General features: G+C 32.5%; 5 protein-coding genes across 6 annotated transcripts; 1 reads left to right on the top strand and 4 right to left on the bottom strand.

Annotated features, from left to right (window-relative positions):
• Positions 1-2,041: 2,041 nt before the first annotated feature.
• On the top strand, positions 2,042-5,467 carry LOAG_00884 (the record flags this gene model as incomplete). Of its 2 annotated transcripts, XM_003136424.2 has the most annotated exons (10): positions 2,042-2,135; positions 2,415-2,478; positions 2,770-2,950; positions 3,267-3,392; positions 3,634-3,718; positions 3,849-3,928; positions 4,072-4,212; positions 4,333-4,417; positions 4,522-4,601; positions 5,069-5,467. In XM_003136424.2, the coding sequence occupies 10 exons, from the start codon at positions 2,042-2,044 to the stop codon at positions 5,210-5,212; spliced, it is 1,080 nt and encodes a 359-aa protein (XP_003136472.1). In that variant the 3' UTR covers positions 5,213-5,467. The 2 variants fall into 2 exon arrangements, with proteins under 2 accessions (XP_003136472.1, XP_020307070.1); XM_020445577.1 differs by lacking the exons at positions 2,042-2,135; positions 2,415-2,478; positions 2,770-2,950 and adding an exon at positions 3,035-3,128.
• A 130-nt stretch (positions 5,468-5,597) lies between these two features.
• Positions 5,598-9,173, bottom strand: LOAG_00883 (fusion protein). The gene is made up of 4 exons (XM_020445576.1): positions 7,326-9,173; positions 6,686-6,833; positions 6,282-6,332; positions 5,598-6,040 (listed from the first exon to the last, which is right to left on the bottom strand). The coding sequence occupies exons 1-4, from the start codon at positions 9,119-9,121 to the stop codon at positions 5,900-5,902; spliced, it is 2,136 nt and encodes a 711-aa protein (XP_020303979.1). The 5' UTR covers positions 9,122-9,173; the 3' UTR covers positions 5,598-5,899.
• A 4,572-nt stretch (positions 9,174-13,745) lies between these two features.
• LOAG_00882 (TK/FER protein kinase) lies at positions 13,746-17,047 on the bottom strand (the record flags this gene model as incomplete). Its single annotated transcript, XM_003136422.2, has 7 exons — positions 13,746-13,910; positions 14,106-14,309; positions 14,545-14,682; positions 15,474-15,602; positions 15,762-15,938; positions 16,069-16,245; positions 16,919-17,047. The coding sequence occupies 7 exons, from the start codon at positions 17,045-17,047 to the stop codon at positions 13,746-13,748; spliced, it is 1,119 nt and encodes a 372-aa protein (XP_003136470.2).
• Positions 17,048-19,177: 2,130 nt separating this feature from the next.
• Positions 19,178-19,333, bottom strand: LOAG_00881 (hypothetical protein; the record flags this gene model as incomplete). Its single annotated transcript, XM_003136421.1, has 1 exon — positions 19,178-19,333. One exon carries the CDS (start codon positions 19,331-19,333, stop codon positions 19,178-19,180), a length of 156 nt encoding a protein of 51 aa, XP_003136469.1.
• Positions 19,334-22,277: 2,944 nt separating this feature from the next.
• Positions 22,278-23,720, bottom strand: LOAG_00880 (zinc finger protein; the record flags this gene model as incomplete). Its single annotated transcript, XM_003136420.1, has 4 exons — positions 22,278-22,400; positions 22,885-23,106; positions 23,218-23,301; positions 23,697-23,720. The coding sequence occupies 4 exons, from the start codon at positions 23,718-23,720 to the stop codon at positions 22,278-22,280; spliced, it is 453 nt and encodes a 150-aa protein (XP_003136468.1).
• Positions 23,721-24,685: the final 965 nt, after the last annotated feature.

The following is a 24,685-nucleotide window of genomic DNA, read 5'->3' as shown; positions in this document are numbered from 1 at the left end:
TTATTTTAAGTTAAGGATGAGGAAATTGCGGGGTTAAGTTAAAAATGCAGTTTCTTATGAGAACTCTGGTAGGTAGGTTAGCTTTCAGCATTTTTGAAAAATTATTTTATATTATTTGGAAACAATCATATTTTCCAGTAAGAAAAACGAAGGGTCTGTCGTTCAGTTTTAAATAAATTAATTTTTGCTCTCTGTTATCAAAAGACTAGGTGACTTCTTCCAGAATAGGTAGATTTTCGAAGGTTTCTCTTGCTAACAATTTCCCTTAAAAAACTCAACGAAGTGAAATTTTTAATTTGTAAAACTAACTAACGATAGACTTAATTGCATATTCACTACAGTAGTTATTAGAAAAATTTCATGGATTCGAGTTCTTCCCCACGACATTTTCCACTGTCTGTGATCGATGAGCAGTGTGCTTTTGAATTCAACCAGATAAAGTGTCGTTTTAAAATTGTATTTGCTGGAATAAGTATAATTTATTTGAATTAGTTGGATAAAAATTTTTCCTGATTTCCGCATGGGACAAAGTGTAAAGCAGTGACCGCAAATCCATTTTATGCAATACCGTAACGATTCTTCTGGAAAGATTACGTTATTGTAAAAATTTTCTGATAAATAGACTATTTTAATGAATTGTTTGTCATTGATTTGTGCAATTACCAAAAGTCAGATAACAATGTCGAAATGATAAAATGCATTGAACGAAATATTTGTCTGTTGACATGATGTGAGTCATCGTCAAAGCACATTGAAATTAGATCAGATGAAATTCAAGATATGACTTAGCTCTCTCACACTTTCTGTACAATGAGTATTTGCCAAAGTAGTGTCGGCTTTGAGTTTCGAAGAAAAGATAATCATTGAATGAAGCTTTGAGCTGAAAGCTGACAAAATCCATTTTTGCACTTGTATTTCCAGGTACAGAATTTCTTCAAAAGATTCTCTTAACTTGAATGTTTCTTTTTTCTGATTCGATTAATAGAAGACGATTCATTTAACAAAAAGAGCACAAAAGCAGACTAAAATAGGCCCATTTAGCTTTATATGTGCAGCGGCAGATGCTAAATATGCTTCACCTTTTTATTTTCAAACGCTTATCAATTCGTATATATCAACCGAAGATTCTCAGCACGATGATTATAATTTTGAATTCTTATTTGATGCGAGTGAGGATACAGGGAGCTGTGGGACTTGGAAAGTTGCTTGAAAGATTCAACGGGTAAAATCTTGATGACATTCGAAGTATTACTGTAACTTCGAAACTAACTTGTAGTAAGGAAGGACTAAAAGGATGAGAATAAACAAATTAAGGGTAAATCAGAGTGGTACTTCTAATTGTTTTTTTAGCTCTCCTTTTGATCAATAATACTACGAACTAGAAGGTTATTTCCAGTAATTTATTGTAGTTGACACTTTTGAAATATATTGCACTTTGATCCTGTGTATCAGCCTTTCGAAGTAAACGAGACATGTCCTATTTCAGGTGTTAATCATGAGTAATTTTATGAGTATTTTTACATCTTCTGCTTTGTCCATCTAAGTTACACAGCTAACATAAGCAAATCCAATTCTTCCGGAGAAAGTGAATTAACGCAATAAGGTGTTAAATGAGAACTGACCGTGATTTCCATTGCTAATATTTTGTCCTTTCCATTGGTTTATTTGTCCCGTACCTGCGGTCGATAGTTCGGTTCGAGTTGCTATCTACTCCTTTCCTCTACTCCCGAGACATTCATCTTTTATTGAGGCTCCGCAATAGGGTAATGAATTTTTTGGGAGAAATGGAAAGGGAAGACAGAATGAAAGGAATTAAAGAAGAACTTAAGGCACCTCCTTTCGATTGGAAACCCGAGAACCGGAAAGGAAATGAGACATGAGGGACAATGTGGAAATAGTTTGGAAGAAGGTGAGAGTGTGCTGACGATACAGACGAATAGGGTGGCGGATGGACTTGAAATGGGGAGAGAAGAGTAGTTGGGTATGAGGAAACATTGGGTTGTAGAATTCATCAAGGTTAGGTGGGAGGGAAGTAGGGGATATGGGTATTTGTCCGGATGCTCATCATGGACAATTAGCGAGTAGTTCTAGTCACATCACTGAGACCGCTATGGGCCATCCAGGCTTCAGTAATAGTAATTTCATGTCGGTCCGATAGGCAAAAAGAAGTTATGTGGATAACAGATAACTGAACCGAGAATAATTCTAGTCAGCAGGCATAAACATGCGGTGCTTTGTGCAGGGCATTTGTGAGAGAATTGGCTTTTGACTAGAGACACTTTAAGCACTTTGGGAGGTCAGGGGATGCGACATTTCTCCCCGTAATCTCGTTTATTAATTATCATTGCTCTCCCTTGATTGAGAATGAGATTCCAGTTATTGGAATAGTTTCATACTAAAGTGCTACTTTTTAGATCAAAATATGACAAAACTGCTGAAAAACGGAGATGAGTTCAATCAATTCGTCAGAATGACCGAGTTCGTTCCTTCATTTTCCAATATTTGTTTTACACTTACACCGACAACACGATACAATTAACAGACTTTTGAAGCACCTGTGAAATTTTATTTCATTTCTAACCATCTTGCGGACCGTACTTCATTGTTGCTGGAATGATATTGGTTGATTAATATCATCAGCTATATAGCTCATCTCAAACTTCCGAAGAATGGCAAGTTTGCAATGAACCACTAGCGATTAAGATACCCGTAATATAGGAGCCTTCAAATGATGTAAACCTTTTATAAACAATTTAGCGTATATTTCAGATATGCTCTGGTGCATTTCTCTGCAAAATGGTCGGAAATATGTGAGCAGCTCAACAATTTGTTATTGGAATTTAAAGACGAATTGAAATGTTTTGATTTTGCTGCAGTTGAAGCAGAAGATGTTGCTGAATTATCGGTTGCGAATAACATTGTTGTAGCTCCAACCATTCTTTTTTTCAAGGTTTCTAGTTTTTAGGAATTTGGATTTATTCATCAGTTATTTCATCACATGTATTGGATTTAATTGATTTCGAATAAAGGAGTTAATCGGAAAATAAAATATAGAGTTCAAAAAATTGTCCATATGTTGTTATTCTCAGCATAGATTGCAAATTATGATGATGCGGTTTCAATACCAGGTTTGCTGCACTTTTCATCACTTTCTCTTTATTCCATTTCCTTTTCTCACTGTTGTGACAAACAGAATATGCAACAGAATAGCCGTCGCTAAAGATGGAATTTTTATACGTTACTTCTTTTTAAAATAATTGTTTCAGAAAGGGAAAGAAGTTGATCGTTTACAAGGATTCGATCCGGGTGATTTAAGAATAAGAATCATCAAGCACAATTTTGTTGAAGGCGTTGCTAGCATGACGAAAAAATTAATTACTGATGAGGAAAATGTAAGTTTTTATTTGTGTTCCACCAGAAGTTGCCGTTTATCCTATATCTCTCAGTTTTTTGTGATGTGTGTAATAAAATTCTTTCAATTCATTTCAAAAGATAATCTATAACAGAAAATGAGGCAAAAACCTTTGTATGAATGAGAGGAAATACTTTCATGATGTCTTCTTACATTTCAGCACTCTTTTAGCTAATTTTTCCAGTTTATTTTGAGCATTTTATAATCGCTTTTTTTTTCAGAATATGAATAATAGGATGAAATCATTGGTCCTTCAATCTCCTCTCATGCTTTTTATAAAGGGAACACCAGATAACCCAAAATGTGGTTCGTTATAAGAAATTAATCTTTTGTGAAATTTGAGAAAATATTTCATGCTCAATGTTGTTTTTCTTCTTTTCCTAGAATTTCGGATCTTCGAAAAGGTCTTTAATTTTTAATTTAAAATTTATTTCAGGATTCAGCAGTCAAATTGTCAGTCTTTTACGTGAAGTTAATGCAGATTTTTCAAGTTTCGATGTACTGGAAGATGATGAGGCAAGATTTTTTATTGGACTGTAAAGGATCTTTTACCGAGTTTAGTTATTTTGTTTCAATTATCAATTTATTTTTTGTTATATGTTAAAGAAACGTCCTAAAAATTAAATGATCACAGACCACTTAATTTAAAAAAATTGCAGGTAAGGCAGGGGTTAAAAGAATATAGCCATTGGCCCACATTTCCACAGCTTTATTTGAATGGAGAACTTATTGGTGGCTTGGATATTCTCAGAGAAGAGTTAAATGACCCTGACTTTCGCAGTAAATTGCCGAAGTTGAAAGTGAGTCTGTGTTACAAATTCATTTCTGAAACCAATTTTTTTAGTGAGCTGTTTTCCTCTCTGTCGGTCTAAGAATGATAACTGTTATAATTCATCAACTGTTGTAATTCATAGTTTCAGAATAATAATGGAAGATTAAAGGCATTGATTAATCAGGCTCCTTTGATGCTTTTTATGAAAGGAAGTCCTGAAACACCTCAGTGCAGTAAGTTTTACTGTTTTGTAAGTGATTTACTCAGCAAATTGTCCTTGTTATATTTAGAAAAAGAATCAGTTGTGGTTTCAGTTTTCTCCTCATCTAATTTGCAGAATTCAGTAAAAAGATTATCAAGCTGTTGGATGAAGTTAATGCAACTTATTCATTTTTTGATATTCTGAAAGATGACGAGGTACGTTTTACTTTTGGTTATTTGGTTTTTCGTTATATTTCATGGAAAGAAAAAAAATCTTTCCTCGTTCTTCTTTTTTTGTGGTGACTTCAAAATTTTCAAAATTTTTATGTTCGATCAAGCATTGAAGACTCTCTTCATGAAAGAATTCTAAGTGTAATCCCTGTAGGTCTTTTTTCAGTAAAATAATTCCTTAATTGTAATAATCGTAAATTGGAAATTGAGTTAGGACAAGTTCACAATTCGACGATAGATTTTTGACTTATAGCCAAAGTTTAAGAAGTTATATGAACTCATCTGTTGACCGTCTCCATAGAGGGTCAACTAATATGTTTGATATGAAGCATAATAATCTTGCACCTAATAATTGTCATACTTTCTGTTATGATTTTTATAAATATAATAAATACTAAATACGGCATGGAGAATTTGTCGAATAATCTCTATTATCCATTAGTCTTAATTAGATACGGGAAGGATTGAAGAAGTATAGCAACTGGCCAACCTATCCGCAACTGTATTTGAATGGTGAATTGATCGGCGGTTTGGATGTGGTAACAGAGGAACTGAAAAATCCGAATTTTGTGGAGAAACTACCTAGAGAGAATTGATGAGCGTGGTTGATTAATTTCTTCTGTGTTAATATTGACCAACTGTTCTTGATCTTTTTTTTTTTGTATATTAATTGCTAATTAATAAACAGTTGCCATAACGTTCATTTTTTCGGGACAAAAGTTGTATTTCGACATTGTGCATTTTTCTTTTTAGTGAATCTTATATCTTCTTACTGATTATAGATAGACAAACATCTCCAATTATTGTCCCCTTTATGAATTCATTACCTCGAAAATTTTGGTCTTTCAGAGGTATATTTCCACGAAACATGGAAAGATTCTCAATACTTTTTTCGACGTTTATATCTACAGAACTTTTCGTTCTTGTTGTAAAGGCCATGTGAATTGAGCAGTACTTGTGGTTCAAATTTTACATTACCTTTCGTACAGTAGTCCTAAATCATTTGATCGAACTTATCAAAGTTTTCGCAGGCAGTTGGTAATTTTATCTAGGATGTGTCTGGTAAACCGTGTTGTCCGCGTAATTTTATCCCGGATTTGCTATATACCTTGTATGTGGTAACAGATTTGATCTGCAGTAACTATTAATTACAACAATATCTGGGAGATTGTCGTCCTAATATGTAAGCAGAAGTTTTTATTATACAAGATTAAGTTAAACGATTGATGAACAATTTATTAATAAACTTCGTATAACTTATCAGGAGTACTTATAATGATAGGTCACAGAAAGCAATTGTGTTTGTTCATCGTTGTAAACTGAGACATCGTAAGAACATTGCGTGTGCTTGGGATTTGTTGCAATTCTCCGTTTCCTGGGAATGTTTCCAAGTTTGGCATTGTAATACTTTGTTCTTCCATATCCTGAGTGATTGGCTTTCGGAGTAAACTCTCCATAAATTTGGCATTATTTACAACATGTCAAGTATCGATATTTCAAATATACCAGGACTTCACCCGGAAATTTCATTAACCGTATGACGTGATTTCTCCCTAATCATACATTTTTCATGTTTTCGTATAGTTTCCTTTTTCTAAGCAGTATAAACAATGATTTCAATTACAAATAATCCTTTGCTTTTTACATTTGAAGCATAAAATCTACCAGCATTTGTTGGCATGTTGACAACTGGAATGAATTGAGCGGATTTTTGATCTGCAAAAGAAATTTCATATATTGGAATTGATGCATTAAGCAAATGATTCAAGAATTTTGCTAAAATATTTCATATATTGTGGTTTTTGTACATTTGAATTAGCTACTTTTCCTCATAAATTTGTTGTAAGGAAATGCGACGTTGAAATGGGAAGGTCGAATTACTTCTTACTTCAAAAACAGAAAACTTTAAAGCAATGTGTCTAACCTGAAATAGTCTATATGAAACGATGATTTCGACTACTTATATTCTTCGTTTTGATTAGGTTAAGTAAGCTATAACCGTCTGCGTTGTTTCGCCACATCAAAAGTACAACAAATTTAATTAAAGTCTAGTAAAATTCTCAACAAACCATTTTGATGTTCTGTTCTTTTGCTATGGGGCTGAGATTGATGGCATTTGGAACATTTATAATACTATTTACTGGAGCAACTGTTTGTGCGATTGCATTCCGTAATTTCGAATTCAATAGCTTCTTTCTGGATAATGGTGGCATCAGTCTGAATGAGAAGTTTGCATAAGAACATTTCTTGGAGGTATGTAAATTCACGAAAGAAATTGCTGAAAGAGACCTGTTATTTCTTAGACTGATATCTACGTTTTTTTCGAAGATTAAAACTGCAATTTTCATACCTGGCAGTGCTTTATCGATGATTGCGACACATGAATCAATCAGCTACTCTCGATGCATTCGTCATCGAAAGATGACGAAGACGGTGATTTTTTTAATTAATATTAATTTGCATTTTGATGTCAATTAACCAAAATCAAAAAATTGTAAGTTGTAATATGATTTTAATTCAATCTGCTTTAATGGTTATGCAAATTTTGCACTCCATATACAATCATATTTTTATTATAAATCCTTTTAAAGGCTTCTCAAATAGTTTCTTATTTAGCTGTTGCCGAAGATTTTAAAAATTAAAAATTCTTAAATTCATGTGAAAATCTTAGGATTTATTTCTAAGAATTTAGAATGGTCGAAAACTAACCCAGTTCTAAATAACAATTTATGCTTAGTCTTATAACTATTCCGTGGTAGCAAGTTACTGGTTCGACGTCTTGGCTTAGCGCTAATGGTATTATCAGCTGGTGGAAAGTGAACATTCAGCAGCGGACATGGATGCTGTTGAAAGGGTTGTATTGAAGCAGGTATCGTTGGTAAGACGTGTTTTGGTAATTGAGTCGATGTCAAAAACTGAACTGATTCTGGTTGTGAGAAGGGATTGTACAGATTCGTAAAATATGTATGATTCTCTGCAGACGTTGAAATATTAGGAAAGCATAACATTGGTCCAAATCGTACTGGAGACTGGAAACCAATTGTCGGTTGTTGAAATCCCATGATCGAGATTGGTGATTGTGTAAGATGATTAGTTCGAGGTAAACAAGGTCTGATGCTCTGAGTTACTTTCTCGCTTTGGATACTGATATCAAGATTTTTTGCTTTTTCGATATGAGATGGAAGATTTGTGTCATCCCAGAATTCTTGGATTCGTTTCACTGCAGTAATCGTATTCTTTATTTTCGGCTTGTGGGAGGCATTATTTCTGTACTGATCCTTTAACTTATTCGCTTTCTGTTGTAATATTCCATTCATAGATCGGAATCCGCAATTTTTATTTATCTCAACTGAACTTGCGGAATTGACTTTGCCAGGAAGATTACTTGTCGGATTTTGATCATTGTTTTTCATTTGTACTTCTGCTGTTTCTTGAGGACAACTTACCAAAATGATATCTTCATCTGTTTCTATTTCACTTGAACTTTTATCCTGACGAGTTTTAAAAGAGTTTCGAGGCTTCTGGAAGGCCGTTAACTCTGGCTTCCTGAATTGACCACTGTTTTCCCATGTATCGCACAACTGTCCCAATGGTTCCAATTTCTTCTCTTCTGCAGAATTCACTGGACATGTCCTTTCATCAGTTTGCTCTTTTTCTTTCTTATTTTGATTATTATTTGTAATCAGTTGATAAATCTGGAGAGTTTCTTTTGCCGTTTTGCAGCTAACAGATTCTTGAATTTCATCAGCAACTTTTAAATATCCACTTCTACCATTAGCAATATTGACGATACTGTTGCTATTGTTGAGCTTACTTTCTTCGTTTTCTTGCAAAGTTTGAATTGTAGTTTGACGCTTCCACTGAATTTCGTTCAGTTTTGAGTAAACAGAATCAGTGTCCGCTTTCAGTGTAATAATTTCATTATCAATTGCTGTCGTGTTGCTCACTGCTGACGAAGATACGGATATATCGTCTTCTCGATCACTGATCATTCTGAAATTTTGTGCTACTGGCAGATAAAACGTGTTAGTGAATTGATCTTGTCCATCCGACAGGCTCTGAAGTTTTTTTGGGACTGGTCTTTCGATGTGGTTATTTCCAGCAGTTCCAGCGAAAATAACTTCTTTTCCTTCTGTCATGTTTGAAATCGATCCAGGTTCCCTAATGACCTGCGACGCCAGTAAATGAGAGGTTGCGGATGATATGAGGGGTTTCATCACAACCGATGAATCGCTGAGGAAGTGCAACTTAGGACTGCTGTGACTTATTTCAGGATTAGGTTCGTGACATTCTAGAAATCTCGTTAATCCCAGTAGGGAGGTATTCAGCGCATCTGAAAGATTGTGTTCTTTCAGATGCGACGAAATTCTTGATATCTGTTGGGAGCGATACAAATTATTTTCACCGGACGATAGACTCCGATTCACGTACGGATGTGAATCCGATTGAATTTGTGGTGCTATAAAATATGGTTTATATGGTAAGTTCGCGCTATCTTGATCCATTAATGACAATAAATTGTGGGTTTTTTTCTTTGAAATTTGCAATCACCTGGAAACTATGTTCTTTAGTATCTTTAAAATTCTTAGCAATTCAGTTCGAAAGCGCTACTGCATCAGAAATGTGTCAAACATTCGAAGTCATTATCTGATGATCTCTCAGAACATTTATACTAATAAATCACATACATGCTAAAATACTTTTTGATGTATGGTTGAATTTCGTATCGCAACAACTAGCAACGTTACATCGTTACGGTTATGGTTAGAAGGCATCAACAAATATATCTTTTACTGAAGCTTTTCATTTAACAACAGATAATAAGAAATTTCTCATATACTTATCAAGGAAATTAAACCATATAATCTTAACGAAAATTCTGTGAGAAAATTTCGAAGTTAATGCGAAACTCGAATTACAAACGAATTGTTAGCTTTAATGCATTTTCTAGGAGATCAAAAATTTCAAAATCATATAGAATCTTAAACACTTTTTACCAGGTAGATAAGTTCCGAAAGTCATATTGAATAGTAAAGATGAATGAGAATTTAAAATTAAAGTTTTCAAGTTTAGTAAACTTGTTTGCAGGATGAAAGAGTAAATGTAATCGGAAAATGGAAAATCCAAGAAGTGAGCTCTTGAGTGAGAAAAACTGACAAATACAGCATCCAATGACAAATTTGATTTTTTTTTGTATTTTTTTTTTAAAAAATTTAGGATTTTATTATTATCGTTTCTGGGAAAAAACCATTTCCAGAAAGCAGGACTTGTATTACAAATTATATAAAGTTAATCTTTGGTTGCGGTTTGAGTCAAATACAAGGGAAATTAAAATTTCTAAAGTTTTCCAATACAGTCACTGAATAAATTAATGGAATTATCACTTGATCACTAACTTTTCACTATTTTGCAGTCAAGTATTTGTCAGAAATTTTGAATGGAATTCGGTGGGATTAAAATTTGAAATGGCCGGACAAATGTCTCGAAACAAATAACTTTGGAATATTTGCTACCGAGGATGTCATCGATGTTTGAACGATATTCTTAAACCATGAAGATCCTAATAATTGCTATAATACTTTTATCAGTGGTAGTTATTTCTGTACTACTAGCAGTGAATACCTATTGAATAATTCACATCATTTAAAACCAAAGACAAAAATAATGTGCTAGGGTACAGTTTCATTTTTCTATGCGATTTTGTTACTTGGAGAAAGTAGTTAGCTAATAAATCTGTTGCAACTAATGGATTGATATTAAATAAATATGGTACCAAGGAGATATCAAATGTGTAAGCTTATTTTTCTTACTTCTTCGAAATGAACCTTTTTGTTTTGAGAGTCTCGTTATTTTTCTTTAATCAAGGAAAGCTAAGACAACAATTTACGATATAAATATTTCTAAATTTCGATCCAAAATTATTGCTGTATTCAGAGATATGGAACCGGAAACAGTGAGCGATAACGAACAAGCGGTAATCAACAAACCTGTAGTCCTATTTTTATTTGATCATTTGAAATAAATAAAAAAAAAAATAAATCGGTAGTAAGCCGTTTTGCAACCATTCAAATATTTTGGAAGGAAAAAATCATTTAGTTTGATTTTTACACCGACAGATTAAAAGCTCGTGTCGACACCCATCATAAATAACATTGAAAATTAGTTCAAAACATTGAATTAATCTATGATACAACGATGCAAAATTAAGCCCCAAATAAAAATATGTGTGTATAGTGGTTGTTAGTCCAAATAAATGAAAAACATTTAGATCTCGTCGCATCAGAAATCAATAAAAATCAGCATTTTTCCCTCCTTCCACCTTCTTTTGATTGACTTGTTCTCAATTTTTTTAAGCCAAATGAAAAATAATTTGAAAATTGCTTTATTTCTATTGGCTAACCAACCTAGCCCTTAATTTTTTGCTAATGATTGATTTGCAAGATATTAACTGTAAATAAAACGACGAGCGCAGAGGACACTGATGACTGATTACTTGAATTGCTGATTGTGAGTTTAGTTTGAGTTTAAAATTTACAGCATTCTGAAAAGGTAATGATGAAATATGGTAGGGTTTGTTTGTTTGTCAGGGGTTTTTAGCTTCATGAAGGAAGTGATAATAGTTTATCCCCAAAAGCTCGAAAATCTATCGCTTAACGATAGTGGCTGAAAGTATAATGCCAAGAAGAAATATATCAGAAAGGCTTTTTTTCTGATTTCTTTAGTTGCAACAAAACAGCATGAAGTATTTCTCACCAAAATGACACTAACTGAAAGATCTCAGAAAATTGAAATTGCACTTTAATTCAAACTAGCAGACAATATAAATAAATATTATCGTATAAGAAGTGTCTTTTTTAATTTTAAAGTCATATATCTCTGTCACTTTTATCACACTGATAATGCTAATCTATTAAAATAAATCTATTTTAGACTTCCTATTTCCACCTTATAACAGAAAGTGTATGAAATGTAAGGCAATTATCTTAATTATCATATTTGACTCACAAATTTGCTTCTACATTATTGAACTTTCAGTCAACTGTGATGCGATTATATTTAAAAGCAGATTAATAATATTAGAAAAGTGGAATTGAATGGATAGAAAAGTATGAGTGTTTTCTTAGTCTCCAGACATGTTAACTTGCTGCCTCGTTGTATTTCAGAGCGAAAAGTCCAATATTTCACAAGATTTCTATAAATCCATTCAGCTAGGCACTTTGGGGCATTTTACCTTATATGACACAAATTAGGAAAATGTCACTGTGGGAGAGAATGTCAAGTAAGGTAAAACGCAGTAAGAAAAATATTAAGTAATCAATAATAAAGCCACGAGAGTCTGCAAACCATCGGCAACCAAGCCAACTTGGCGGTAAAGTCCACTGATGGTTAGTATCACAAACTTGTTTTGTAGGATCGATGTGAAATTGTATTTGGTGTACAATAGGGCACAGAATAATGTCTTATTCAAAGTGTTATTATCAGGTTATTTTAATTATTCGGATTGTGAGTTTTTGATTTGGCGAAAAAAATAATTGATGGACTGTAAAAGACATGTGAGCGAATGAAGTTAACAAAATTTCCACAGTTGGGCGTATTCACTTCCTGAGAATGTTTACCAAAACAGCGAAGTTCGAAGTTCATTGTTTACTGTACATGTAGTCCAAGGCAAAGAAAGTTTTAGGGGAAAATTCTAAAGAAGTCGACCTTATCATTAGACTTGCTCTTTCATTTCCAAATACGTATTTTTTTTTTTTTTTTTTGGAACTATGGAAAACTTTTAGAGAATGATTCAACTGAAAATGTTTGATACTGATCAATACTGTAATTTCCAAAATCTGATTGCAATTAGATTAGATTCAAACGAAAGAATAAAAAATGGAAAAAACAAAGCATGACATTTATTATAGAAAACTTTTAATTATGCCTCGTGCTATGGATAGTCAAATCAACTGTCGTTTGTTGTTATCGTTGTCATCGTTGACAAGCGCACCAACCAGACAATTTATATCGATTTCCCCTCACAATCACATTATTGAAAAGTTTTCATTTATATGACTGTATGATTACTTTTTGGAAATTGAAAAATATCGGACATGAAAATGTAAAATCAGTTTTTGCCTGATTGAGCAAAAACTGTGTGTGATTCACGTAAAATCTTTTAAAAGCAAAATTGCATATTATAATTCACTTTTTTGATTTTTGCAATGTTAAAACTCACTGATAAATTCACAAATTCTACTGCTTGTTTCCAATGAAATAATCAACAATCATTTGTGAAAATTGGTAAATCCAATTTTATCTTTAAAAGAAAATAAATCAAGCATTTATTTTTGTCGGACAAAAATGAACATTTTCGTATTTTTGTCAAAAAAAAGAAAAAGTTGTGAACAGGCCTTTCGGACATTTTAATTAATGATTTCTTGGTACCAACACGTAAGAAATAATATGCTCGTTTCGAATTTTGCGCATTTGTATTCTTTCCATGGTTTGCTTGCGACATATGTTGCAACTGACTTAAATAATTCTGTGAAATGAAGTTAACCAAAGCAAAAAAGGTCACTTCAATTATTCAGATTATGGTTTTGAAATGTTACACTTAGGAATTCATAAAGAACACACAACATATATCTTCTAAACAATGAATTACGGAAATCTTAGGAATCTGGCTGAAATATATTAAAGTAAAGACGATAGAAACTAAGATCTAAAATAGATAAAGAGATTTATTAAATACAAGATGTCGCTGATATTGCGAGTAGAAATAAAGGAACAATTTTCTGGATATAAGATATCGGGCGTGATTTAGTCTTTTTTGTTCGTAGTGTTTTCTTTATTAATTTGTTGTATCGATGTCGCAATTGCAAGTTCGTTGTTGTATTAATAAATTTATCGTAATAAAGGTTTAATTACCCAAGTTTGAGGTACTACCAACTAAAGAGGCAGAAATAATCCTGTTTTTGTCACGGTTGAAAAAAAACGGTCACACAAGACATAGCAAATCGCCAATAGCCAAAAGAGTGGATTGATTCAAACAAAATAATTTAGTGATCTGATAGTATTAGCACACGTCAAAGGACCTTTAATTTAACGGACTTTCCTTAATTTTAATATGGATATTACTGATTAAATTTATAATTTATCGTCCAAATATGACATTAGCACAACAACAATCTCTTTAAATGTTGGTCTGTTTTTCTCAGGTCCAATGCATTCCTTCATTAAATCACCGAGCACCTGAGGCATCATTTCAGGTGGTTGTAATCGGTAACCTCCTATTACAACTTTATCATATACCTGAAAAAGTTTTCATTTGATTTCAAATATTTTCCAAAAAAACCAAAAGCAAAGAGTCATTGTCATATTTGAAAATTGTACAATGAATAAAGGTTTTTCTAAAAACCGAACTTTGTCAACCGAACATTCAAGAAGAGTAAATAGCTACTGTATGAATTGCTTATCAAATGAGAAATCCAGATTTGAATTCTTAACCTCATCTGCATCCCATTCCTTGTATGGTATGCAGTATGGTACTGTATAGCATTCATACATTGTCACACCGTAAGCATAAACATCCGTTGCTTTGTTAACGATTCCTTTGTCATATGCTTCCGGTGCTAACCAACGCAAATTCAGTGGTTTGTTAGGATCAATTTTGTAAATTTTTGTATGTCTTGTCATGCCAAAATCAGCTACCTGCAATCACAATGAATAACTGAGTGACGATCAAAATTCACGACCGTGACAGATTCGCCGAGGACCATTCAACAGTTTTTGGACTCTAAATTTCCTTTCAACACAATTATTTTAGTATTTTATTCAAATCCTTTCACCAATCAGAAGAGGATGAGCAACTTCTTAACATAAGGTGCTAAATTTCTCAAATCTACATAGAAGTCAAGATCGATAGAGACGGTCCTTCTACGCTTACTTTGACATTCTCACCAATCAATAGATTTCGACAAGCGATGTCGCGATGCAAGCATTTTTGGCGGTGTAAATATTCAAGGCCAATCGCTGCTTCTTGCAAAATCTTTGCTCGAGCTTTCGCCGCAACTTTTTCCCTTTCCTGCGAAGATATTCGTCCACTGCACCGCCGGACATAAATTCCATTACCAAATAGTAAGGCTACAAAGGATTCTTCTTATAATGTATAGACAGGACAGAAATTTCTGGAGTTTTCGGTATTACTTTTGGTCATTCTTTTTCAGACATTTATTGGATAATGCAGTCGGAACTTAACAGGTTTGTTTTCAATGAGGGATGAAGCCTAATTGTATATATATATATATGTATGGAAAATTTTAAAGAGATCCTTATGTGAGTCGAATAGCTGCATAAATTTAGCCTCAAAAAACCACTGTTATAAATAACTACTGAAATTTTCACATCTGACTTAAAGAATTTCATTAATCAAGATACAAAGTTGTATTTTGCGGAATGAACTTTTGATATACTTGCGGATAACAGTTTACGGATTTCTAGTTTATCTTGCTACTTTTGAATGTTACTATTTTTGTTCCATTTATGTTCAACACAGATTATCAGATTTTAGCCTTACGGTACCTATGAGAAACTTATGAAATGATCTTTCATTATTCCTATGAATAAACAACGTGACAAATTTTTGACATTTCCCTCGCCTGTATTCAAGATTTTTACAAACTAATCTCGTTTAACTGAAGCTTGTTAAGTGAAATTTAATGGGTTTAAATATTTTGTATAGTGAGATGAATTCATTGAGTTTCAGATAAACAAAATGGAAGATTCGCATGGCAGGAAGAGAAATAAAAAGCTGATATGCGGAGAATAAGTTCCCCCTAGAATTTATGACGGAAAAAATATTAAAAGACCAAATACCGTATAATCATTTGCTACTCCGTAGTATTTTACTACATTTGGATGGTCGTACATTCGCATTACCCTTGCTTCTCTCCACAAAGCATTACTTGCTTCAGCCGTCATTTCAGTAAGTTCTTTTACGGCTACCTGCAAAAAGCGACACTGACCAATGGCCATTCCATCGAATAGGTAAGTTGATTGGAAATCTTTTCACTAATTGATATTTGCTTGCTTCATCCTAAAAAGTTATAGCATTTAAATTTAAATATTTTCAGTTTTCAAATGTTATTAATAAAGTAAATTTACCGTTATCGATTTTTCTATACCGATAGTAAGAGTTCCCTTGTAAACAGTACCAAATGATCCGTTGCCAATTTTTTTACCTAACCTTATCATCTTGTGCTGCAATTCCCAACGTTGACGACGGATTGGTGTTTCAAGTGTCACCACAGTATCATTTGCCGTCAAGAAACGCTTTGTTACCTAAAATATTTATTAGCTCTTAATTTGAGGTACTGTAACGTGTAGCAAAGATAAAAAACAAATAAGTGAAAACTTGACAAAAGTTCAGAATCTAAAAACAATTGATTTATTATTGCAAAAAAAAAGAAACCTGATATGAATCGATTAAATCCTTTGCTTGACAAAAGTGTTTTCCTTGGAACTCATAACCGCCTTGCACACCAGGAACAATTTCACAATTGACAACTTGATTACCCCATCGAATACTCAATGTGATTTTATAGCCACGATCATGTTCCACAGCTCGCATTAAAAAGTCACCGCTATTCTATAACACATAATACATTTTAGCTTTCTCTCATTAAGTTCTCAATTAAACTCTCATTAATTTCACTCCTCTGACTAGCTGAATCATTCATGTCTCTTAAATTCAGCTCTCTGATCAGCTTTCATCTATTCTTTTCTGCTCATTCGGAAAAGTTATTCCTTTTTCAGATTTTCATTTCAGGAACATCTTTTGCTCGTTCTGACATATACCTATCGGAAAGCTGTGGCTTAACCTAATTTCCGATTTCTACACGAAGAAGATACTAAAACATATTACGACAATAGAAAATAAGGAAAAATATGTCATGATGTTTGCCGCGGACATTCATGGAATCCGCTAAGACAGTATGCATTTCCCAAATCTGATAATCAGTGGCATTTCTGTACAAAGTGTGCATCCATCTACCTATCTATCTATCTATCGTATTTTACATTGCGGATATTGCTAGATTGCTACCAGAACGATCACTTAATTTCTCTTTCACCTACTAGCAGTAACATGTTTACATTATAGCAATACTAATTCGTAATATATGGTAGATAAGCCTGACAAACAGGCTTGGCAAATAGTTAGTAATATCAGGTAAGTTGGCCGTAATATGCCAAATGCATGTGAATTAGTTTGCTCGAAGTGTTTAATTTTTCGAACAAATCGATTTGGTTTGATTTTGTACCTTTAGCAGCATTGCAGTGTCTTCATCCGGTATCATTCCGTGCCAGCAATCCATATCAACATGGTCATAAATCCCCCCCGCTTTCGACATCTTTAGATTTTGCATCTGGCTGACTCTTTTAATCGGCATATTCCTTTTGATAATCACGAGAATATGCTGAAATAGGCTCCTCGATGATTAAACACTTTTAAAAAATGTTTGAATAAATATTTCAGCTACTTTTTATTGTTCAATTCTATGCAAAAATCACGGTTGTATTGTTTCAAATTCTATTTCATCATCTAAAAATCTTCAGGCGAAGATGGAAATGCCTGAAAATTCTAGGTTACAAAGAATTTTACAAAAACTTTCATAAATTTGCAACTGTATTAATGCCTGTATTTGCAATGCATAAAAGCTATATTATGCGCCAAGCTCTAGAGCTGTCACAGCTCTGAACAAATTTTGCTGTCATTTGTAAATTATGACAATGAACATTAGGAAATCTCAACCTCATTATAAAAGTTGCAGTACACGAGTGCTATTTCTTCATTTTAGATTATCATTCAGCAAATCAAGTTTGGATTTTCTTAGTATCCCGGTCGTTTGATCTGATCCACATAGGGTCATTAGAAGCTAATTTGTAGAGATGAAATCTCTTCAGTGAAATCCAATCAGAGATTTAACCTGACAACTTTCAATTAATTAAAAGAAGTGAGAAGGCCACCTTATCATAGATAATTAGCAATTTTTTTGATGAATGTCTATGTTAAATTTTCCTAATTTGTATTATTCATTTGCTACATCTCTCATTCCTTGCAACCGATGCATGGTTTTCAAAGAGATAATCTTCAGGATATGTTAAAAGACATCGCAGGAGTTTCGTGCAAAAAGGTACTTCTGAAGAACGTCCGTGTTCAGCGGAACGATTTTCAACAAATTGGGGTAGGGCTAAAACATCGGCGACAGTTGATTCACGGAAAAATGCTCTAAATCTGTAATAAAACAAAAAAAAGAAAAAAAAGATAAAAAAAAAGATATGATTATATTGAAACAAATGGTGGTCCACTGTTAATTTTTTATTTTTTATTTAAAAAAACTTTAATATGTTACTTATCCATAAATTTTATTAGCATTGTTAGTTGATTTTTTAAATATATTTGTATATTCATTAATGACATGGTGAATTTTTAAATCACTGTCATTTCAGAACATGAAAATGAGAAAAATTGAAATTTTCCTTTCCATGAAGAGTTCATTTCATCTCTTTTTTGAAATATGCAAATCACTAAAGAGCTTTCCATCTCTCGTCTTATGTATGAAATGAATGAATGAAATGGATTTTCTTTTTCAGAACGGCATATACGCTTTATCATTTTATGATTGATGTGTATAAAATTTTAAAATTTTCGCTTTTTTTTTCTTCTATTACCACTAAATTGAATCCTGAACGGTTTATTTTATTGAATAGCTTTAAGGTGCACAGAGTTAATCTGTCGGATATTATGAATGTATTGTCATTTGGCATTTATGAAATTTTTTTTGTTATTAGCAGAACAGAAATTGCTGAAACGAGAGTATGGTTAAGTAGTTATTGTCACAGCTGATAAGCATATCACATCATGGGTCATTTGGATCATTCGAAGTTTTTTTTCTATTATTGATAGGATATTTTTTCTCAAAGGATACTGTTTCGTTTTTAAACCTGGAAATAGTTAATATTTGGAGGTGATTTACAAAAGTAGAAATTTCCTGAAAAGCCACAGGACGGTAAACTTATGAAGATACTGTGAAGAGAAAAGGTAATTGAGGAGGACAAGAATGAATAAATATCTTTGTTAGCTAATTAATTGGTGGATTATATAGCCATGGAAATGAAACTTTCGCCACTTATATTTTCCAAGTCTTACCATCTTTTGAGATAAATTTGTTGTAGACATAATAAAATAACCAGCTAAACAAGCGCAAATTAATTATTTGATCAGTAAGTATGCGAAATTTGTGGAATTAAAGCAACAAAAAATAAAGTAAGATTTGAGAGAACTGAATACAGAAGAGTGAGGAGATAGTATTGTTTCATCTATCTGTTTATAAATGATTAGATTTCCTTTTTTTTTTTTGCTTCGATAAAAAGACAACGACTTAGTGATCAGCAAAAATGACCGAGGAAACTCGGGAACACTGGTAAAAGGGAAGATTAATAATAATTATTCCCATATGTATACAAAAATACATCAATTACATGTGATAGAAGCCTAAAATAATTCCTTCTCACCATTCTTAATAGTCATCATTAATAATATTTTTGAGGACATCAAGAGTCAAATCAGGACATTCATCAAACCTATCATCTCCTTTTCCTCCTTTCTCATCAATACGAACATCATCATCCCCCTTCTCTTCCTTCTTCGCCTTTTCCTCCTCTATCACCACCATCTCTTCCTCACATTCCTTCTTCTCTTTCTGTTTGTTCTCCTATTTGTCCTTCTTTCTACTTCTTTCGTTTCCCTTTTCTGGCATTCCTTCAGGTTCTACACTCCTTTTTGAAGTACTTTATTAAAGGTACAAAAGTAGCATTTGAAATGAAAAGAAAAAGATGCTTAAATGCAACGATTTCAATTGAGATTTGATTGACAATATTGATTAGTTCAAGTAAGGCATAGATATGAAATGAAATGAATTCAAATAATAATAGGAATTGCATACAATCAATGAATTGGCAAAAAGAAATAGAATAGAATAATTGGTCAGTCATTTTTCGACATGATGCTGCTCATATTTTTCAAGTATATTTAATACATTTAGCATCTAAAAAAAATTAATTTTGATTTTAATTAATTTGAAAAATGTTTTGACTTGTTCACAGTGAAAAAAAATCCAAACACATTGAGATGACAGTAAAAAATGGTCTCTTTATTTATCAAATTGAACTGTCTATTTTACATATTTGACATCTATTCATATTTTTTGATATCTTCTGATGATATCCATCATCAACCGGTTCTGGTCGATAATCCTGCATAGCATTTGTTTTTGAATAACTAGAAAGTGATGTGAAACCTGATAATTCACTGATTACATATAATCATTACAAAATTAATTGCACATTTTAAATGCCTTCGTTTTCAATGTTTCAAACATTTTAAATGTTTTAAATGTCTCAATATATTTATTCTATTGCATTGCTTCTAATTACTAAAAACCAAATGCAATGCAACATTATCGATTACATCCGATCAATAATAAACTTTATCAGAAAGCGTTCATAACATAAATTAATTTTATAAGGATTAAATGTAATCAGTGAATTATCATTGTATCATCGACCATATCCGATGGACAATAGGTATCATCGGGAGGCACTCATAACGCACAACTAATTTTGTATCAAGTAAATAAAATCATCGAATTGTGGTTTTATCATTCAAGTGTTACATTAATTTCTACTTTTTTTCTTTTTTTTTATTCCACTGCTTCTAGTTACCCATAAGTAATTGCATTGTAACTTTATCGATCATACCCCATTGATAACAAATATATATCAGAAGACATAACGCACAATTTTTGTTCTATTTAAATGTAATTAGTGAATTATCATTTTGTTATCCAATTTAAACTCTAATTTATTTTTTTTTGATTCTGCTACGTTTAATTACTCAAAAGCAACTAAACTGCAACTTTATCGATCGTATCCGATCGATAACAGGTATTGTAGGAAAAAACCGGAATAGCTGTATCATAGAATCATTCATTCAAATAGATCGCATTTACACTTTTTTTTTTCTCTCATGCCCAAAATCATGAGTCAGCTGTCTAATCTACTAAAAGTGCTTTTTTTGATGTTAAGATTTGTGCATATTTGATAGCTAATTCGTAAAGGCTTTATCCCATGCAAAAAAATCTTGATACAATGGTGAGAAAGTTGTACATCAGATAAAATAATTTCTATGCAATTTTTTCTAAAGAAAACTGTTCTTATATGTAAATTTCTCTTGCACCTGTGAGAATACTGTCAATATGTAATGATTGTTCCTCTTCACACATCCCATATAAATCCTAAGAATCTCTAACAAGATTCAATGTTAATTTTCTCCCCCTCGCCACTCAACTCTATTCAATACAGTCCTGATTTATTTCCTCTCCGTTTGCGAATTTTTACTTCAATATTTCTCCCGTTATTCTACGTTGTTAAGTTGGACTTTATTATAGTATAATCGGAATTACTTCTAACCTATTTTTATTGTATTTGTTATTTGAACAACAATAAAGGATAACTATTATATTCCTCGAACACGTAACCAATCAGTATTCAGTAAGTCATTTTTTTATAAAACATAATTGCTTTGTTACTAACAAGAACAGTAATCCTCATCTTCTAATTCTCTTAATTTTTTTTCATGACAGGTATTATCAAAAAATTAGTGTGCAATTAATTTTGTAATAATTGAATATAACCATGAATTATCATTTTTTTCCTCCAAACTTCGCATTAATTTCAATATTTTTTATTGTACTGCTTCTAGTTACTCAAAATTAATTGCATTGCAACGTTATCGTTCATATCCGATCGATAACAGATATTGTCAGACGACATTTGTAAAACACAATAAATTTTCTTGTGATTAAATATAATCAATGAATTATTATTTTATCATCCAATTTCACTTCAGTTTTTATCTTGCTTTCATTATTCTGCTTCTAGTTACTCAAAACCAAGTGCACTGTAACATTATCGATTAAATCCGATCGATAATAGATATTATCAGGAGACATTTGCAATATAGAAATAATTTTGAAAAAATTAAACATAGTCACTTTATTATCATTTCATCAGTTAAGTTTTACATCAAATTATACATTTTTTTAATTGTATTGGTTCTACTTACTCAGAAGTAATTGTATTGCAACGCCATTTCATCACTAATTTACAGCAGTGATACTTACTTGCAAGTTTTCTGTATATGATCTGCAAGTTACCTGCTTGTTATGTAACATGAATAATAAAAAGTCTATTTATTAGGAGTGCGATGACACGATATAGAGAACTTTATTCACTAAAATAAAAAAAGAACGATACTAATATGCTTATGAAGCAAAAAATGAATAACTTATACGCAAATAACAACAATGATAACAGCAAGAGACTGTTAGCAATAAAATAATGAGCAAGTAACAAGAATTTATCTAACAGGAAATACATATATACAATCAAACACACCAGAAATAACGGTGTCTTTTTCAACTTAAAATGTCCTCCCCAGCTTCTTTTATGACTCTTCTTGTGTGATTTCAATGAGTTATAATTCAAGAAACCCTTACTGCATATAGTACAATTGAAGATTGGCCTATTTTTGTTTGTATTGTTGCGTGACTTCGTAAGCTACCTTTTGTTTTGAAACTTTTCTGGCATATCGAACAACTGTACGATTTCATATCGGTATGAGTCTCTATATGGTTGATCATACTGCATAATTGGGCAAAACTTCTGCCTCATTTTTGACAACTGTACGGTTTTTCACCAGTATGAGTCCTCATATGGGTTTTCACATCGCATAATTGGGAGAAATTTCTGCCACACTTTCCGATAACTGTATGGTTTTTCACTACTATGAGTCCTCATATGGATATTTTTAAAAGATGGTCGAGAGGAAGATCTGTTGCATATTTGACATCAGTATAAGTTTTCATATGAATTTCCATGTTGGGTAATTGAGAGAAATTTCTGTTGTATATTCGACTACTGTGTGGTTTTTCATCAGTATGAGTCTTGATATGGGCTTCCACAGTGAGTAATTTAGAGAAAAAAGTTGCCCTGTTGCGTATTTGACAGCTGTACAACTTCATACTCGTTTGAGTCCTCACATGGGCTTCCACAGTGGATAATTTAGAGAGAAAAATGTTTTGTTGCGTATTTGACAAAAACATATGTTATTACAGGCATAAATCGTCCCACCTTTTTTCGAATTTGTTTCTTCCTCTTTGCATACTTTATACTGTGATTCATTCCTTTTTCTGGTACTTTCTTGTACAACGCTCTCCTTTTCGACTGTTAAATTCATGAATTCTCTATATCTTTTAGACCCTTCGTTGGCTAATACCCACCATCTTCCTATTCCTCCACTTACTCCTTGCACTGGCAAATCTATTGGTACATTCCGTTCCTCAGTCACTTTTGGCACTGGTAAATCCAACAGTTCCGTTTGCTCCGTCTGCGCTTCTTCAAATAATATGAAATTGTCTATCTCACATTTTATTAAGATTTCGAAGTTTTGGAAATATTGCAGTACTATATTGCATTTTTCAACTTTAAATAAACTTACAGTAATTTGAATGTTGCTCAATTGGAAGAAGAAAAAGGCGAAATAGATAAAATGCATTTTGAAGAGAATGATTTTTTGCCAATTCTGAAAAATATTCAAATTTACTAATGCACTGGATAACACAGTCTGCTGTTTGAAAATTGCGTAAAGATCCAGTAAATGCTTTTTTAAATGAATCAGCGTTGTAAAAGAGAATAGTCGCACATTAATTGCAAATAGAATATGGTGGGACATCTCTCATTCAAACAACTAACATAACAAGTTTACTGGATCTTTATGATCACGTTGGAAATGAGTTGCAAATGTGCCAAAGTAATGTTTGCGCAAGCTTTATCCATACAAATTTGATTGGAAGATAACTTTGTTTTGAATAAAGTAATTGTTTCCACGTTTACTGGAAATTTCAAAATCTTTCTCATGACGCGAAACTTTGGAAAGCAACTGATATTCTCTATCGAAATAAATAAAGTAGAACTTACCGAGTGAAATCCGTGGAAGAACATTCGATATAGACGACTAGTCACTTCTGTTGGATATTGCGAAAGTTTTATTTGTCGCGAATTTCAATATCGCGAAATTCCAAATAAATAATAAAATAAATTCCTTATTCAAATCGTAAATGAATGTTAACAACATTTACATAATTTTTCTCTCATGCTTAAAATCATGAGTCAGCCATCCAATCTACTAAAAGAAATTTTTCCTTTGATGTTGAGATTTGTGCACATATGGTAACTGATTTGTAAAGACTTTTATCCCATACAAAATCCTTTATACAATGGTGAGAAAGTTGTACATCAGATGAAATAATTTTTATGCAATTTTTTGTAAAGAAAACTGTTCTTATATGTAAATTTCTCTTGCACCCGTGAGAATACTGGATATATAATGATTGCTCCTCTTGACACACCCGATATATAAACCCTAAGAATCTCTAACAAGGTTAATGTTAATGAAAATTTTTCTCAACGTCGAAACTCAACGCTACTCAATACAATCCGGACTTATTTCCTCTCTACTTTTTCGAATCTTTACTTCAATATTTCTCCCGTTATTCTATGTTATTACTTAAACTTCATTGTACTATAATCGGAATTACTTCTAACCTGGTTTTGTTGTATTTGTTATTGCACAACAATAAAGGATAACTATTATATTCCTCGAACACATAACCAATCGGTACTCAGTAAGTCACAATTTTTATAAAAAATAACTGCTTTACTACTAATAAAAACAGATACCTCATCTCACTCTTCAAAAATCTTCCACGACATTATTTGTATAAATGCTTATCATCGTACCTCACCTCGGGCACCAAAAATTTTGTAGCGAATATTGTTCGGGTTCGTTTGAGAGGGTGATGTCGAAGACCACTATTGCCAGCGATATAACGCGAGATGTCGTAGCGTTAAGCTGAATTGAGTTGATGCAAATACGATGATTTGAGTTGAGTTGTACACGCACCAGA

This window comes from Loa loa (genome assembly GCF_000183805.2).
Source record: "Loa loa unplaced genomic scaffold supercont3.17, whole genome shotgun sequence".
NCBI classification, from domain to species: Eukaryota; Metazoa; Nematoda; class Chromadorea; order Rhabditida; family Onchocercidae; genus Loa; species Loa loa.
Note: the sequence above shows the minus strand (reverse complement) of the source record. Positions and strands in the feature narration are given on the sequence as shown.

Coding starts and splice junctions, on each gene's coding strand:
- LOAG_00883 (XM_020445576.1), bottom strand. CDS start 9,121: ATGGATCAAGATAGCGCGAACTTACCATATAAACCATATTTTATAGCA. Junction 6,834..7,325: donor AAATTGTTATTTAGAACTGG/GTTAGTTTTCGA, acceptor CTTCTCATTCAG/ACTGATGCCACCATTATCCA. Junction 6,041..6,281: donor CAACATGCCAACAAATGCTG/GTAGATTTTATG, acceptor CCAATCACTCAG/GATATGGAAGAACAAAGTAT.